This window comes from Pleurodeles waltl, chromosome 12 (assembly GCF_031143425.1).
Source record: "Pleurodeles waltl isolate 20211129_DDA chromosome 12, aPleWal1.hap1.20221129, whole genome shotgun sequence".
Lineage (NCBI taxonomy): Eukaryota > Metazoa > Chordata > Amphibia > Caudata > Salamandridae > Pleurodeles > Pleurodeles waltl.
The window spans coordinates 84,162,914-84,180,331 of record NC_090451.1 but is presented as its reverse complement, the minus strand read 5'-3'; the positions used below and the strand labels follow the sequence as shown (position 1 = coordinate 84,180,331).

Below are 17,418 nucleotides of genomic sequence, written 5' to 3'. Positions count from 1 at the left end.
TATATACGTTCGTGGATGTCTGCTCACATACAAATAAATGTTGATCAGGATTAAGAAATGGCATATTCGATTTAAGAGATTTTAATGCCATCTGAATACAGTACGGATGTGGTCCCCAGCACTTTGGATGGAGGCACAAATCATTTAAATACAATTCACATGCTTGAGATCCATTAACTTCACATTATTTTGTGGTAGACTCCTTTTGTACACATTACTAGCAAAATGAAGATAGGATAGCAGTGCTTGTTCATGCCAAGTTGTTCTTTCTAGCTCCTAAAGAAAGCTTCACAGATCAAACTACTGAATGATACCCATAGGACAGTGCATGATTGATGTGAGAACGAAGAACTTGCAGTTAGTAGTACAGTGTATGCATTATGAAAGAAACAATTGCTTCTCACATCCTCATGTGTAGGCAGCAAAACTATTCAGAAAATCAGCTAGAAGTCTATGTCATTTTGCAAGATAAGAGAATTGGATGGAAGTAGGCGGTTGTGGGCAATATTTTCCCTTGTCCCACACAAAAGTATGGCTCCCCGCCTTTCTGACATTTTTCTTTCCAGATTAAGCTGAAAGAGCAAAGAAACAGAAGGGTGACAGAAAGGTCTGCATAATGTTACTGGCCGTCCTGGTGACTCCTTAAGACACCATAAACGAAGCCTTGAATCAGAGAGTAGAGTGACACACAGAAACCAAATACTTTTTTGGGAAGATTTTCTTCTGGCTGTAACAGAGCCAAGCTTGTAGAACTCTCTGCCTCTATTCCCGCAGGTTGGCAAGGCCCTGAATTCCTGGATGTTTCATAAAGCTTATTCTAATCTCATCCTGTATCTTAGATTTCAGCTCAGGTAAGCCAGTTCAAGGAAGCCAGTGCATAAAAAAGTTGGTAAAGAAGACAGAAAGGGGGTCATTTCGAGTTTGGCAGACAGAAAAGCCAGTCCACCAAACTCCCGACAGGGTGGTCACCTCCTACGGGGCGAACTCCCAGCTGGAGTCATTAAGAGTTTCCCGCTAGGTCAGCAGGTGTTTCCACCCGCCGGCCTAGCAGGAAACAGGCTTCAAAATTGTCTCCGGCTCGTAATCGAGCCGGCGGCAATGCTGTAGCCAGGAGGGTGCAGACAGTGAACATTGCAATGGTGCTGGGCAGGGGGCCCCCTGCACAGCCCATGCCAAGTGCATGGGCAGTGCAGCCCCCCATACCTGTTCTTTGCCAGCCTTTTTATGGCAGTGTTACCGCCACGAAAAGGCTGGCAGAGAATGAGGTTGTAATCAGCGCTGCCCTGGCGGATTAGGATCTCTGCCACTGGCAGACCACGAGGATCTAAGATCCTGGCGGAGCTGGCGGTTCCCTAGCAGTCAGAGCTCCACCGCAAGTGTGGCAGTCGTAAGACCGCCACACTCATAATGAGGCCCCAAGAATTCATAACGAAGCATCACTTTAATTGAAAACCGGTTTTACAGCTTGACCCAAATGACACAACCACTGGCCAGTTTGAGTGAGTTCAAAGGCATCAAGGCAGTGATTCCTTCACAATGAGGCTTTTTAGTTGAGAAACTATTCCTTGGAATCCCGAAACTGAACATTTTGGCTTTGACAAATGGGAACCGTGATGGGACAGCCTAATTTCGTACAATGTCACCCATGAAGGGCCATTCTAAATGCTATAGGTTAATAGTAATAACTGGGAAATATTGAAAATGTGGAAAGGGCACTTCTTTGGAGATAGGTAGTGTTGAGCAATCAAAAGCCACAGGCAGTGAAATCCTAATTCTTGGATGCCTGTACAGTATCTGGAAGGATGGCGGCTCCTCACTCTTTTTACCTGAGCCAAATCAGCCTCAGACACAAATCCCAGAACAAGACATCATTCCAGGCTGTTCAGATATTGGCCCTTGCAAACCTGGCCAGCTTTGAATTTACAAAATTCTTCTACTTCGAATCCCCATACCAGGTTACTGAGGTGAAGACAAAATGACTCCTCACCATTTAGAAGGGAAAAAAACACTCAAAATAATTTAAAAAAACAGTTTTTTTTAATTTTCTAAGAAAAGGGGAAGGAAATAAAGCTCCGACTAAACACAATTCTCTTGGCATTGGACTTGATCCACAAAGCACTTTTAGTAAACATTGAAGTTTTGCTCCAAAAAGATTAGTGCATTTTTAAATTATTTGTATTGTATTCACTTAAAATCCTTAGATTTTTCCTCATAACCTACTACAGGTTATTCTGCTAATACTCATTCCATCAATCAAGACTGGCATTTTACATTTTCAGTTTTGTTTTGCACTCCCTAGGTGGGCCACACTGCATCTGAATCAGGCCTGGTATCTTCCTAAAACAAGCACTGGCTAAGGCAATCGGTTTAAGTATACTGCATTAAGAAGCAGCGTTAAAGGCAGGTTTGAGGCAGGCAGTAGCAGACAGAGTACAGAGCGAGCTACAGCTGTAAAGTAGTCCCTCATGCAGTTCAGTGCAAACACTAGAGTGAAGGTGGAAGGATTCAGTCAATACCATTACGTGAGAGATGAATACTCCACTTGACTGAGCAATGATGTTACTGACAAAGTCTTAAACCAATATCTAAAATAACCCGGGGAAAGATAGCCAGTGGCTGAAAGGGCCAGACTCAAAGCTCACTCTAGGTATATTGTAAGCAACATTTCCTTTTTTATTTTACAACTGCACCATTAACCCAGACCTAAAAACAGAATACAAAACCACAGGCAGCTGTAATTGGATTACAAAGCAACATCCTCAGTAGCAGTGAAGCAAAGCAGGTTTCAGCATTAATGTGGGCGATGCCAGTGCGATGCACCAGGGCATTCTAAAGACTTTTGCGGCAGGCCTAGCCACCACACTGGGATTCGAATGAAGAAGCTGGACTATTCCAGGCCTGAGACTTAAGCTGGCTTTTACAGGTCTATTGTCGAATTTTGTGAATCCCTTGCTGCTCTTGGACAAGAAAGGATGTGGAGTGTCTCATGTTGTTGTTTGCCATCTCAAGGTCTTGAACTATGGATCAGACTGTCTGGAAAAGCGCTCGCACCTGTTTTCTTGCATCTTCTGTGTAATATAGTTTGTGAGATCTCAGTGAACTATTAAATAAACTTGATGAATGTTTGATTAATTCTGCATTCCGTCCATCATTTGTGTTTGTTTGCTTTTGTTGCCATAAGTGTGCCGGGTATGCCCAGACGTGGGTCCCGGGCTCACTGTGCCACTGGATTCAAGCTAGACTGGCTGATGAAGGGTGATACCCTGAAACCGGTCCCAGGTTGCTTGTTTCCGGTCCAGGGAGGACCTGGCCTGGCAGTTCGGGCTGGACTGTTCCCATGGGGAACAGGGTCAAGACTGATTTGCATATGGTTGGGTTCAAACTGGGGTGGCATGGTGAGCAAAAGAATTGATAGATTAAACCCAGATTTGTGACTGGGGGTGAATGTTTGATTAATTCTGCATTCCGTCCTTCATTTGTGTTTGTTTGCTTTTAGTGCAACGCACCAGGGCATTCTAAAGACTTTTGCGGCAGGCCTACTCACCACACTGGGATTCGAATGAAGAAGCTGGACTATTCCAGGCCTGAAACTTTAACTGGCTTGTACAGGTCTATTCTTGAATTTTGTGAAGCCCTTGCTACTGTTGGACCAGAAAGGATGTGGAGTGGTCTCATGTTGTTGTTTGCCATCTCAAGGTCTTGAACCACAGATCAGACTGTCTGGAAAATCGTTCGCACCTGTTTTCTCACGTCTTCTGCGAACTATTAACTATTAAATAAACTTGACGAACAAAGCTTTCAAGTTGCATTACAGACTTATAAAGTGTTTTTTTGGGGGTTTGGGTGAATATTACCAATTACTTCTCCTGCTAGGCTGCCACCTTTTCGGTGCTCCTTGCAAAACTGTTTTTTACCTTTGGAGCGCTCCATAGCGCACAAGAAAAACCGCCATTTTCACCCTGGCGTCACCCAGTGGTGGTGCTCGAAGGCTGCTGCCCCACCTTACTTTGCAGACATGCTGTGGCCCTTCACCGGCCTCCAATTAAGTCTCTGTAATGATTCAGTGTCTTCTTTTTGCAGCTGTTCTGCTTTCCCCAGCATGCACTCTGTACATGTACTAATGTGATCCACCCTGTCCTTGCCTTCCGCCAAAATAGAATTCACCCAAATCCAAACAAAACAGAGGAGATCTGCTGAACATGAAGCCGAGATCTGCGCCTTTCCTTGTAAACACACACACAGGACCTGCGGGAGACAGCCCTGAGAGACGAACCAGAACAGCAACAAACCAAAAGGCCGAGTTTAGTATCACCAACAGCAGTTCAGAAATGTGAGGCCATGATGCATCGAACCACCCTCCAGGAGTAACATTACTAATACACAGGAAATAATTGGTAGTGAAAAAAACAGTCAAATTTCAAAATCTGCAATATAATTTCACTGCTTTCCAAGCATTATTTTAGGTTTCATAGCGGAGTTAAACTAGATTTGTCCCGGCACCTGTTTCATTCCCCTAAATCTGTGAGCATCACCGCCCCACACAACCTCTGCTGGTATGCATGATCTAAGGTTCGGATTCAATTTACGTACAATAGACCTGCCACCTCTCTTCCTTTTTAAAGGGTCTATCCAGTGCAAAGAACAGGCCAGCATCTACATCCGTCCTCAACAACAGGCACTGTAGAACGTTGCTGTGTTTGGTGACGTCTATGGAGGTTTTGAGTCCTCCCATGATGTCATCGCCGGATGGCCACTTCAGTAGAGAAAATGTTGTCACATATTCTCTACTGCACGTGAATCAAAGAATGTATGTTTTGTGAGCTAAAGTACCTTTGTGTATATTTCCAAATATTTCTGAGGTAGGCTCCACCGTGGTGAAACGGATGTCTGCTGTTTAAAGGAGGTAAAGGCAGAAGCCACTGTCTTTAAAGGAGAAAAAGAAGGAAGCCCCTCGCCCCCATATTTTGTGCATGAGCCGGTCTCAGCATAGTCTGCTCTTGTACTCCTGTAAATATACAAATGTCGTACATTTACTGACACACTACTGCATTTCTTAGCGAAGCCTCCTCCAAGCGCAGGAGAAAACCTTTAGGAGCTGGCGGTCTTTGTGTATCTGGCATGTACATCTTATTAAGGCAATGTTGAAGGCAATTAGGTCAAGCACACGTGTGAACATTTCTGACTGGTGTTCTCCCTGAGTTTCTAAAGGACCACATTTGCCATAAAAATGGCAGAGCTGACTCTCAAGGCTGCAGACATACCTTGCTAACCAGCAGACAGGAGCCTATTTATTACCTTACAATGGACTACTGTTAACTTACCTCCTCGATACGTCTTCCAGGTGTAATATTTCCCCCGAAAAGGAACATTATCGAATTCGGAGCACTGAAGCTCCCTGAAGTCCTTGGAGCCAGGTGGGCAGTCCTAGGAGGAAAAGAGAGGCACCTTAGGTTAACTCTTATAGAACACGTGTCTACTAATGAATAGGGCTCGGCGGGGGAGTTTATTGTGTTTTCGGAGCACTTCCACCAAAGCGAAGAGATAAAGGGGGTCGCCACCGACCACGGGAGCACCGCCAACAGGCTGGCGGTGCTCCCACGAGCATTCTGACCGCGGCGGTTCAGCCGCGGTCAGAAGCGGAAAGTCGGCGGTCTCCCGCCGACTTTCCGCTGCTCGGGGGAATCCTCCATGGCTGCGGAGCGCGCTCCGCAGCCATGGGGATTCTGACACCCCCTACCGCCATCCTGTTCCTGGCGGGTCTCCCGCCAGGAACAGGATGGCGGTAGGGGGTGCCGTGGGGCCCCTGGGGGCCCCTGCAGTGCCCATGCCCATGGCATGGGCACTGCAGGGGCCCCCGTAAGAGGGCCCCGCAAAGTATTTCAGTGTCTGCCATGCAGACACTGAAATACGCGACGGGTGCAAACTGCACCCGTCGCACCCCTGCAACTACGCCGGCTCAATTCTGAGCCGGCGTCCTCGTTGCAGGGGCATTTCCTCTGGGCCGGCGGGCGCTCTTTTGGCGAGCGCCCGCCGGCCCAGAGGAAATGTTAGAATGGCCGCCGCGGTCTTGTGACCGCGGTGCGGTCATTTGGCGGCGGAACCTTGGCGGACGGCCTCCGCCGTCCGCCAAGGTTAAAATCAGGCCCAAAGTGATGTGCTCAGGGTCACACAATGGCAACAAAACATATGAGGTCCACACTTACAAATAAAATCATCATATGCCATTTAAAAAATACCTCTGTCATGTCACTATTTACACTAATCCGCATTAACCATAGCCTGCTGCTACTTCATTAGCCTTTGCGTCTTGTGTGCTTGCTAGTTGGATAAAGTCAGTTTCCCTTCTACAGAATATATGTAGCACTTAATAGGACTGTTGGCGACATCAAGGAGTTTAAAGGCTTTGATACTTTCCTCTCGGGTACCTGTAATGAAGGTATATACCAGCCACAATACACTTACAATCCCAAGCTGGGGTTTGTGAAGACACCAATATTACCCCCGCTCCCACACACAGATGAGGTTCTGTCAGGCCCGTTTAAAGCAGATGTTGAGGATGCATGAGCAACACAGACCTTTGAGATGCAGGTGTTTCCCAATCCAGTTGATGCATCTGCTGTATAGATCCCAGCTCTCATTTCATATTTCAATTAATCTAGTTAGTTGTGTCACCGGACCAACCTCCTTTACATCGTCCTGCTAGTGGCAACATATACCTTCAAGGTCATTTCAAATCTTTTTTGAACAGTTACTGAAAATGTGATCTCCACATATTAATATCACTGGTAGGATTTCAAGGAGCTTTTTCACAGTTTTACGGGGTGGGAGCGCCCCCATACACCAAACGTACATGGTTTCGGTACCACGGCAGAGGTGGTAGGCCTTCGTTAGCTCCACCGTGCGAAACACGTCACCTGGCAGCCGCCCTCCTACTGACCTCCTGGTCACAGTGGCGGGCCACACTCCATTTAGGGTGGGACAACAGAGTTTTTTTCTTTTCTAAACTACAGTCAGTGCTTTAAATGGGCAGGTGCTGTCCGGTACTGAGTACCTGTAATTTGAAAGGGAGAGTACTTGCACTTCTCAGCACTGCCACAATACATTTAATGAGAAGTGTATCAGTACTGCTCAGGAGCAAACAGTTACTCGAAACACTCAGCACCTGCACTTCTATATTTCCTTTTAAAGCACTGTCTAGAGCCGTCATGCGAGGCGTGCCAGACCCAGGAGGAAAAATTTGAATATGATATAATTCAGGTCTCAGAAAAGTAACACTCAAGACTAATGGATAAAGCAGAGTCCGATTTTCTTACAGAGAAAACGCACAGCCGTGCGGAAACAACTTCCTGGGAAAAGCCATGAACGCTATGACAAATGGAAGGAAGACGTTACACACATTATCACGAGACAACAGAACACAAGACAAACCCAAAGGGCATGTGTCTGGGGACACAAGTGATTTGGAAGCATTTTGAATAACTGCGAAGGGTTCTAGTGAAGTGATCAATCCCTGTAGGGCAGTGGTTCCCAACCATTTGACTTCTGTGGTCCCCCACTTTATCAGTACTGGAACCCAGGGTTCCCCAATGAATCATTATTGGAATACGGGGACCCCCCTTCCACCCCAATGAGTCATTTCTGAAAGCTGTGGACCTAATCTGTTAATATTATTACATTTTCTAATCAGTCACGGACACCCTGAGGAGGCTTCGCGGACCCCCAGGGGGCCCCGGACCACAAATTGGGAACCACTGCTGTAGGGTTTTCTGAAGTGTGACACTGCATACTTACACATGCGTGCTTCCCCATATCTGTAAACGCTCACAAAACACATGGACAAGGGCACATAAACACCACTGCGCACATAGTAACTGATGGCCAACCACTTCATTGAGGACAAAGTGAGTGGTGGGAGACCCTGCAGAAGTGAGGGTATTCGGTCTCAAGCAGCACACATCCACCGGGCCAGGGAGGGACTGAAAAGTACCTACCAGTGGAGTTCTTCAAGAGTGGGGAGGATGTGGTTATACTCTTTTTAGTCCCTGGATGAGACGCTGCGGCATGTAAAATACCCTGAAGGAAGGCGATGGTATGATACAGTCCCAGTCTGTAGCATCATAAGAGTTATTTTGGCCTCATTCCCTTTGCTATTCTTAATCCCGAGGAGAGTTACCTTTCTCCTTACCTACTTTCCCACAGACCTGTTCATTCAGAGTCATGAGTTGTTTGGAATATGCGGGCTTTCGGAGTGGTCTTTACAAAACATATAGGCTGTTCAGGCTTATTCACTACACCACCAGGAATACAACATGTGCCCTTTTGTCATCACTGAAACAACCCAAGCAGTATTGACAGACGTGATTGCAAGGTCTTGGGCCAATGCAATGCAGGACTCTCGGGATGCTTCTTCCATTTTTGGGAGATGCTATAAAGTGCCTATTTATATGTATTAATACAGAGAAATCATTGTGTCTGGAACCATATAGTGATATGCCATGTACAGAACATCATTATTAATGAAGGTGGCAAGCACGGATGCAATTACAAATCTAAAAGTACATTTTATTGAAGGAACACACGGCCCTAGAATGGTGGGGCATCATATATAATGACCCCAATGACAGTCCCTACCACCCACTTATTGTGAAGGGCATGAATCCAGGTGATTCCTTCGGTGAGAGACATCAACACAGAACCTCAGTTGACAGAGGATGCTGGTTGTCTGATTCACACCTTATCCAATGATCATGTAGTGAAAAATGTGCCGCTTCATAAGGGTTACAAAAACACCAGGAGTTTTCCTTCAGGAGCCAGCATTATGTTATATCGAAATGACTAGATTAAAGAGCACTCATTGAGAAAAGCGGAGCAGGGACTTGATGTTAAAATCCAAACAAATTCCAACCATACCATTATTACATGGGCAGAAGTTGACGCTAAGCAACATCTTTATGAAACATCTTGAAAGAGAAATGCTACAACTTTGACAGAGAATACGTACGTCAGTGTTGCAGGACCTGTAGTGCTTCCTCTCCCCCAGACAGTATTTTCCTCCGATGGTTGGCCTATGGGTAAGGAACATTTTTTTAAAGTGATTTCTCTGATGAAAGGTTATATCCATATGCTAATGCAGATGTACCTTTGTTTTTGTTATCAACCCCAGGCCTCATCACAGACATTGACCACAGTCTTCTCCTAGCTACCACCCACTGGTCCCTCCTGTAGACTCTATAATGCTTCAGTTAGAAAACCCACAAAAAACTGACAACTAACTTCACAGAGAGTATAAAACCAGTGCTACACGAATCAATATAGTCTGTGGGATACGGTAAAACGGATTAAGACGTAGGCACATAGCACCTCTAAATTTCTGCAACCAAACTGGGAGCTGTATGATATTTGCAGAGTAAATAGGCTGTAATGGGGGTTTAGAGATATTTAAGATCACAAAGAGACTATACTGAAATTTCGAAGCCCCTTAGATCATACAGAGTTTATTCTCATGTTACATAACATGGTAAGATCATTCAGAGAGTGCACTGATATTTTTTAGCAGCTTAATTGATAGAGAAAATACACTGAGGTCATGGAGTCACCTCCTATGAATCAGAGTGTGGACAGCTATTCTAGAACTGGATCTAACCGGACAGACTATACTGATATTCAGGAATTGGCTCAGATCATATTCATAGGAAGGCCCAGATTTACTAAGATTTGCCTTCCTAGTTAGAACACCTTTTTGGTGCAGCGACAACTCGAAATGTATTTCTGGATTTACTAAGCCTAGCAAATTCAGATTTGTGTGGTTTAGAAGGGATGTTACCCAAAAACTAACGTAACTCAGACAGGATTTCCTTCCTGCACAAACACTATCCTGACCACAAGGGAATCACCCTTGTGCCATGACACAAAGGTGTTTGCATTGGTGCTGGGATGCCACAAGTGCACCAATGCAAAGAGAGAGCAGAAGTGTGCCATATCTTAGCAAATATTGCACATTTCTGTACTTTCCCTTTCAAGTAATGCACCACAGCAAGTTTACCTGCTGTGTTGCTTGAAAGTTTAGCAGATCTGGACCAAAATGTATACAGATGTTTTATTGCCGACACATTATACAAGACTGTGCTGAGTTATTTAGATCAAAGACAGTTTATAATGAGACTAAACTAATATTCGAGAAATTGATCAAATCATAAAATAAATTGATATTCTAGTGCAAATTCAGATAATACAGTCATAATACTGCAATTATATGAGCTAACAGACTAGAATTTCACAATTTTTTTGAGAGATAAATAATATCTATAAACCCACAACTTTATTATGAGGTTATAAATGCACAATTCGGTTAGATAACACAACTAGAAAGGCATCTCAAGTTTGGCAGTAATAGTATGCTTGAAAAAGTTCACATTACATTGAGAACTTTGGTGTAATTCTACAGTTGAGTGAAAAAGCAAGCCGTTGCACCTCTTAATATCTTTTCTAGTTTTACCAAGTTTAGAGGTAACTTGTAGATCAGTTAAAGTGGAATTCTGATTGAACCGTGGATGGAAAAGGTTTAGAGTGTGCACCTACCTTGGGCTATCGCAGTGTCGCACTGATGAAGACACTCCGCCGCCACACGTTCTGCTGCACTCTCCCCATGGAGACCACTGCCCCCAGGCTCCATCCACTCCCTCCGGTCGTGTGCCAAACAGGACGCACTCCCTCTTGTAGCACCACTGAGGAAACACAGACCTTCAAAGAGCAAGAACACTAAACATCTTCTGGGGAGAGGAGTGCAGAAGGGGAATGCTGGCAATGGTACTTCTCTATCTTTTAGTGCAGGCAATGAACAAACAATGCATTACACAAGCACTAGGGATCTGTTAGGGAGCTTTCTTTAGTTCAGTCCAATTTTGACTTACAAATACTTTTACCCCAGGCCTTCTCTTAATAACAAGACAAAAGGACCTGATTTAGAGTTAGCTGGTAAATAAAAAATCTTGATATGTGGTGGAAGTAGTAATCATTTTGCTAAACTAGTTTTCTGGTGAGTGTATCTACCTATGCTATCAGAAAGGGGGTAATGATACAGGTGCCTTTCAAACTGAGATGAAACACAGAGGTACAAATGACTTGTTACTTTTTTTGCTGGGAGTCTTTTTATGAACGAGTAGCTACCTTAAGATTAAATCAAACATAATAGCGAGGAGGGCCTTGTCTTAGACCACAATAATGAGTTAGTTTGGTACACAAGATCAACTAAAACTATTTGTATAAAATGTTTGGGGGAGCAACCATGAACCCATTTATTGCTAATTTACTATGTAAAATATGTATTAAATTAAGGAGCTCACATATGAAACACAGACCTTAACAAAAAGAAAGTTTTAGACTATGAATTAGTCTTTGTTACAGAAGCATAACTTAAAAAAGACGACTTTAAGTCCAGTCCGAGCAACTAGTTTTCCAATAATTGTTTTGTTCTTTGGACTAACTCATCAGTTGGGGTGGGGGGATATCTGTCAAGGAAGCCTTGGTGATTAAGTTCTATTGACAAAAGTGTAACGTGTGCTAATGTGCCTCTGTAGTCCTTACCACACCCACAGCCCACCTTGCTTATATTGTAAGAGTGGCTACGAATTCTCACTTGCAAAACCCTTGTATTCTGTACCTTGAATCAGCTGTAAGTTACAGATTTTTTGCAATATGAGGGGGTGTTAGAAGTCGTTAAATTCAGTTAATGCAATACTATGACGTATGAATTAATAGCCTAAGCTATTGAGATGGAGGCTGAAGAATGTGTTGTACTGACGGCAAGACAAAACACTTAGTACATACTTCCACCTCAAATTTCTAGCCAAAGTAAGATCCCAGTCCTGCTTAAGAAGCAGACTTATTTCCTCATGAGACGTTCTGAGTGTTTATGCAACACAGATGCCAAAAAGCAAGATCACTACAATATGTACCATATGCGTTGATTTAAAAAAAAAAATGTATACTCCTTTGTCTACTTTCTTAAAAACCCCGGCTAGATAAATTTACTTTGGCGAATGGTGACCTCTATATTAGGCATCCAAATCAAGGGTGGAAGCAGGGGGGTGTTCGACTTCTTTGAGGCCTGTAGCTCTTTTTTCCATGCTATTCAAGCATGGCACACAGAATTACTTTGGAGTGCTTTGGTTCCTTACCCCTTTCTCAATTGAATTGGTTTGGCAGATCGTCCCCTCTGCAGCTGGGATACTGTTTGTGATGCATCGGTCACTTTTGCTCAAGCACCACAACTCGTTGCAGACCTCCTAGAAATAAGCAGAGAAACACAAGTGTTGTAATGAAGGAGTACCTTGGTGGATGTTTGCAAGATCTGAAACTGATTGTCTAAGATTCCTTCAATTTTTACACTAGAGTTGAAAAGCTTGCTTTTGTAGGAGAAGACTTCTACTCATTTTGGGATATGCCTAACACATGCATGTGATCCCTTCTGTCTGTCTACTCTAAGCAGATATGGTACCTACAATACAAATTGAGAGTAATTCACTACAAGATATATGTAGGCATAAGGAACCATGTTAATTAAATAAAAATTTACTGACCGAAAATCTACCTTACTCTCTGAAGTCTAGGCGTATCGATAGCCTGGGACTGTCGGTTTTAAGTTAGGAGCTTTTTGAGAGGTGGTAGTCATTGGAGGATCTTTATCTGCGTGCAGACACTACCAGCCGAAATAATGTCTGCTAGATAAATAATATCTAATATTTACGTATAACAACTACTGGATTGTGGTGGCAACAAAATACATTGGTTCATTCATCTAAGTTTTCTTGTGACCTAGACTAAAATATTTGAATGTCTTGGTATTGCTAAACAAAATCACTCACCATTGTAACTCTTACTTCCAGTTATCTGGCCCCCTCCCTATACATGAAGGTAATTGTCTCCTTGCAGGAGAGAAAAATCAAAACCTTTTGCACAGAAAATCTGAGATGGGGCTTCTTAATACACCTGGTCAGGCTTCCGTCAGATTGGCTTATTTGCTCTCTTTCCACAAGTATATTATGCAGAGACCGGGAAGAAGAGTGGGCGTGGGGGGCATCAAGACTGGAGCCATCTCAGTGAATTAAATATTTGCCACTAACATCTGCCTGTGATCTGAATTCTGGCAAGTTCAATTAAACCTACCATTTATTTAAGGTTGGCAGACTAAGTACCATAAAGTGGCAATGTGACACATGAAGCACAATATTAAAATCCAAGTTATTATTTCAGGAAAGGGAGTTGGACTAGAAGCCAGAAAATCACTGCAGTTGTATATATTAAAAGATACTGGGTCGATAGACAATTTCTTTGGAGTATTAGATTGATGGGAGAATGTCCAGGGCAGATGATCCACATGATGAGCAGGTGTCCCAGAATAAAATTCTGGTCAGTAACGAAATGGTTCCTGACAGTGCACTTAAGGGTAATCATGCTGTCCTGCCCTTTATCAGAGAAGGTCTTATAAGAGATATTTGTCCTTCTCCCTCTCCACTGGAGGAACAGTCAGATTTGAAGCACTGAACGGCTATCGAAAATACAGTAACCCATGTGAATCCCTTGACTTGCCGGAACCGAAGGGGACATTACAAGGCGGACTATGGCGAGTGGAAGATTGGTGGAAATGACGGAGAGCGATTGTATGCATTTCATCTGTGTTTTTTTATCTGAGAATCTTTCTATTAACTTCTGATTTCAAACAAATCAATTGCCTTCCAGCTGTTTTTAGAATATTTTTCTGTCTTAAGGCATCCTCTTTTTTGATAAGTGCTTACAGCTTGAAAGAGGACGTGGCATTAGTGGAGAGCATGAAACACGGTCTGCAGATCCATTATGACTGTCAAGGGTAAGCTTTAAAGGGTGCATTGCATTTTTATTGATTTTCCAACAATATGTTTGTATAACTGGTAATTCCGCCCTGATGCACACTAGACTCCCATACTGGTGCTCCCCCTGCTTCACCTCCTCACAGACCTATACATCTTGTGATCCTGCCCACTGTACATAAACTGTGCAGTCATATCTCCAACCACATAGATACCTACACCTTACAACTGGCCCTTACTCTCCCATTACTACTACTATTAAAAATGCTAGCCCAACTGGTACTATAGCAATTACTTTCCTACACATTTAGACTACCTACAACACCATCATTAAGTTTATTACAACTCAATTGCTAAATGTACCACTACTGTAGGTCTGCTGCTGTCAATACGTTTCCAACAGATACCTGAGCAACCTATGATAACCTGTAAATATGTGACACTCGAAGAAGCCACAGGTCAGACAGGTCTGGTCTGATTTACTCCACTGTTCTGTATCAGAAAGACAAACAAGTCATGAGTGCATCACTTGTTTCTCTAGATCGCCCTGAGAAGGTGGGATATCGGAAAGGACACATAACCATGCGGGCGCCCCAGTGCTATCACTAACCCCACCCACATGTCTCAGTGCTCAAACAAAGCAGGAAGGCTCTCTACCCCGTATTTACACTGGCGAGATTTAACTCCGTACTGGAAGCGGCACTGCTCGTCTGCGTCGTACGCCTGTCCTGGAGCCACCGTCGGGTAGGTGAAGTCCTGCTTCGGGGGTGCGTTGTTGAGGCACATTCCGAGACCTGAGCTGGACACGAAAGAGAACAAACATGTAAATACATTGAGGTAACTACTGGAATGAAATGCAGTTGTAGGTGGTGGAGGCGTTGAGGAGAAGAGCTGGTATGGTGAACGGACAGCGAAGTCAAACAGTGGAGTCAAGTGAGGCAACTGTAGGGACGAGCGGTAGGGCGGGAAACGAGTGAGCTTCTGCCTACCAGAGGAGGTAGGAGATGCAGAAAAGATAGCAGGTGTCTGGTAGGGCTGTACGTTCACAAGACAACACTGTCTTGTTGAATTAATGTAAATCTCTTAAGAGACCAGGAGTAGCCAGTTGGACTTGTATGCTGGATTCTACAGCGAACCCTGTGTTGAGTAACATGCTCCTAAAGGAAATTTGCAACGCTGCCACATGGAGGTTTGTGTACACCATCTGCGATCACTACCACCTTCAAGCTGATAGCAAATTAGGCTTCCATTCATAAAAGAAAATCCTCATCCAACTTCCACAAAACCAAGATTGCAGTTCTACTGCTCAAAACACTATGCATCTGCAGGTGATCTTACGCTAAAAAAGAAAAGCTTGCTTGCCTCTAATACTACTTTTTTTAGCACAGGCATATCTTATTTATTTACTTGCAACCTGCTCTAGAGAGGTTCCCAGCTGAGGATGCATTTAATGCTATATTACCTTGGGAGAGATACCATAGTAGCCAAGGGCAGCAACCTTGAGGCTTTAGCAACATACCTAAGCTCTTCAACTGACATTGATGGAGAACAAGATAAAATATTGTTACGAACTCAAAGCTCTTTGACATGAGATCAGGAATATTTGAATGTAGGCGGATCTAAAAGTACATCTAAGTACATCAAAAATTGTTACAGGAGAGTAAACTTCTCACGTTGTGGCACATTTAGATGGAAACTTTATGCTCACGTTTAAGGGAAGATTATTCTGAAGCATATTAAAATGGAGAGCACCACTGCCAGGAATATTCAGATCAAGGATGCATTTGAAATGTTGCATGTGGAAAGCCTTATAGTAACTCTGCACTCTGAGGTTGTCCCTGGCCCAGGCTTCAGTATTGTTACTCTCTACTACTCCGAGAGCGCCAAGGGCCTTATTCAGAATACCCCAGCATGGTATCTTGTAATTCGGATGCCCCCGAACACACAGGGATCCTTGGTAACTCCGCAGGGCCAAAGTTACCAGTTGGGATGTCTGGGACCACAAGAGTCCCCTAAGAAATGATGAATTACCGGGGGAGATGGTGATTCTGCCCTGGTTATTCCTCATTTTTCACTGTTACATCACCCAGAGACTCTCCAGGTAAAACACAACAGATCAGTGAGTGACTGCAATACTATCATTCGAATGGAGCTGATAACTCAAGTTATCTCCCATTGAAATTAAAATAACACTCTCAAGAGTCCCTAAAGGTGCTTTGCGTTAAACAGTTCACCCTTACAGAGCCAACTGTTTTCGGACTTTTAAGAACACTAACGTTTAAGAGGGACGTTGCAATATACACACCGGTGCCGCATTCCCACTGTTACCGATTCCTGCATTAGGGATAATACATTATTTTTATAATGTATGTACTTCTACAGTTTTGATGTTAACAGCACGTTTTTTTTATTCCCCAGTTTGTTAGTACTCATTTTATTGTCCTTAGTAGAATGAAAGGTGGGGGTCGCCATGCCGGGATTCGAACATGTGACCTACAGGTCATAAAGATGTCAAAAGGGACCCTTTATTCAAGGAGGCATCTTGTCAGACATGCGCCAACCTGGGTGTTAACTGTTTGCTCCTGTCTACCAGACTGACTAGGTACTGTGGCCGAACTTTTAACAGCTTAGGGGTTGCTCAAGGGAATAGTCCCGAACTCCTACCACCACTTGCGCAATGATTTGATACCTCCTGTGGCCAAATAGTTATTAGGAGTAGTAGAAGCTCGGGGCCAATTTTGAGGATGATTTTCCCTAATGCGACAGTGTGCTTAGACAGGAGGTGTGTTGTGCTCCTTAAACCATACTTTTGGTCTTTTTGGGATTTCCTAGACCACCCCAAGTTAGCTTTCCTGTTTACCCAATTACAGCCCTTGCTCTGCTTCTGGTCCTCCATGCGCAGGTGTCCACTGAGAAAGATGCGATCACCCACTGCCGACCAGCCTAGATGTGTAACCCCAGCAGATTCAGTTGCACCACTGTGGGGGGTTTGTTTACACCTTATGTTACCCGCTCTACCTTGGCCTTGCCTGAGTGGTGATGAGCAAATTCCAGAATCCACTGGTTTACCACCTATCGATTTGTTACAGATTTATCCACGGAGCAGGACTTCCTAATCTGGGATATGTCCGCATGACAGCAAAGAAGCAATAGTGCCGCAGCTGGGCAGAGCAAGCAATGGCCCCGGCGTCTCTTGTATCCCTTCCCTCTGGAAGCGCCCCAGAGTCACTGCACATGGAACAAACTCCATGTGTAAAAGTTTATGATGAGTTAAGCCTAATGCCTCCTCAGGAAGATCATCTATAGGCCACTTCATGGCTAAAAAAGTGACCCGAATATAGTAAGCAATCACTAACATTCAAAGTGCTACTGAGGATCATTTGTCATATTCACGATGAGCTCTAGTGCAGACTTGGAGAAGTCAGAAAGAGTCAATAAACACAAGCCAGAGCAACACTCTACTTACCAATGACCTAGAGGAAACTGTTGTTAATAACCGTGGGCGAGCTTCACTCCTCGTGCCAGGGCAGCCACCAATATAGAGGTATGGAGTATTAGGCCCTTTGTTTGACTT

General features: G+C 44.0%; 1 protein-coding gene across 1 annotated transcript in view; it reads right to left on the bottom strand.

Moving 5' to 3' along the window:
- ADAMTS10 (ADAM metallopeptidase with thrombospondin type 1 motif 10) overlaps positions 1 to 17,418 on the bottom strand; it is a 273,868-nt gene that overhangs the window by 93,173 nt on the left and 163,277 nt on the right. The window contains exons 11-15 of the mRNA XM_069216852.1: positions 14,502 to 14,643; positions 12,177 to 12,284; positions 10,579 to 10,724; positions 9,002 to 9,065; positions 5,322 to 5,424 (exon numbers count right to left, since the gene is read on the bottom strand). Coding sequence (XP_069072953.1) covers positions 5,322 to 5,424; positions 9,002 to 9,065; positions 10,579 to 10,724; positions 12,177 to 12,284; positions 14,502 to 14,643 — 563 coding nt within the window. The remainder of the gene's footprint in view (positions 1 to 5,321; positions 5,425 to 9,001; positions 9,066 to 10,578; positions 10,725 to 12,176; positions 12,285 to 14,501; positions 14,644 to 17,418) is intronic.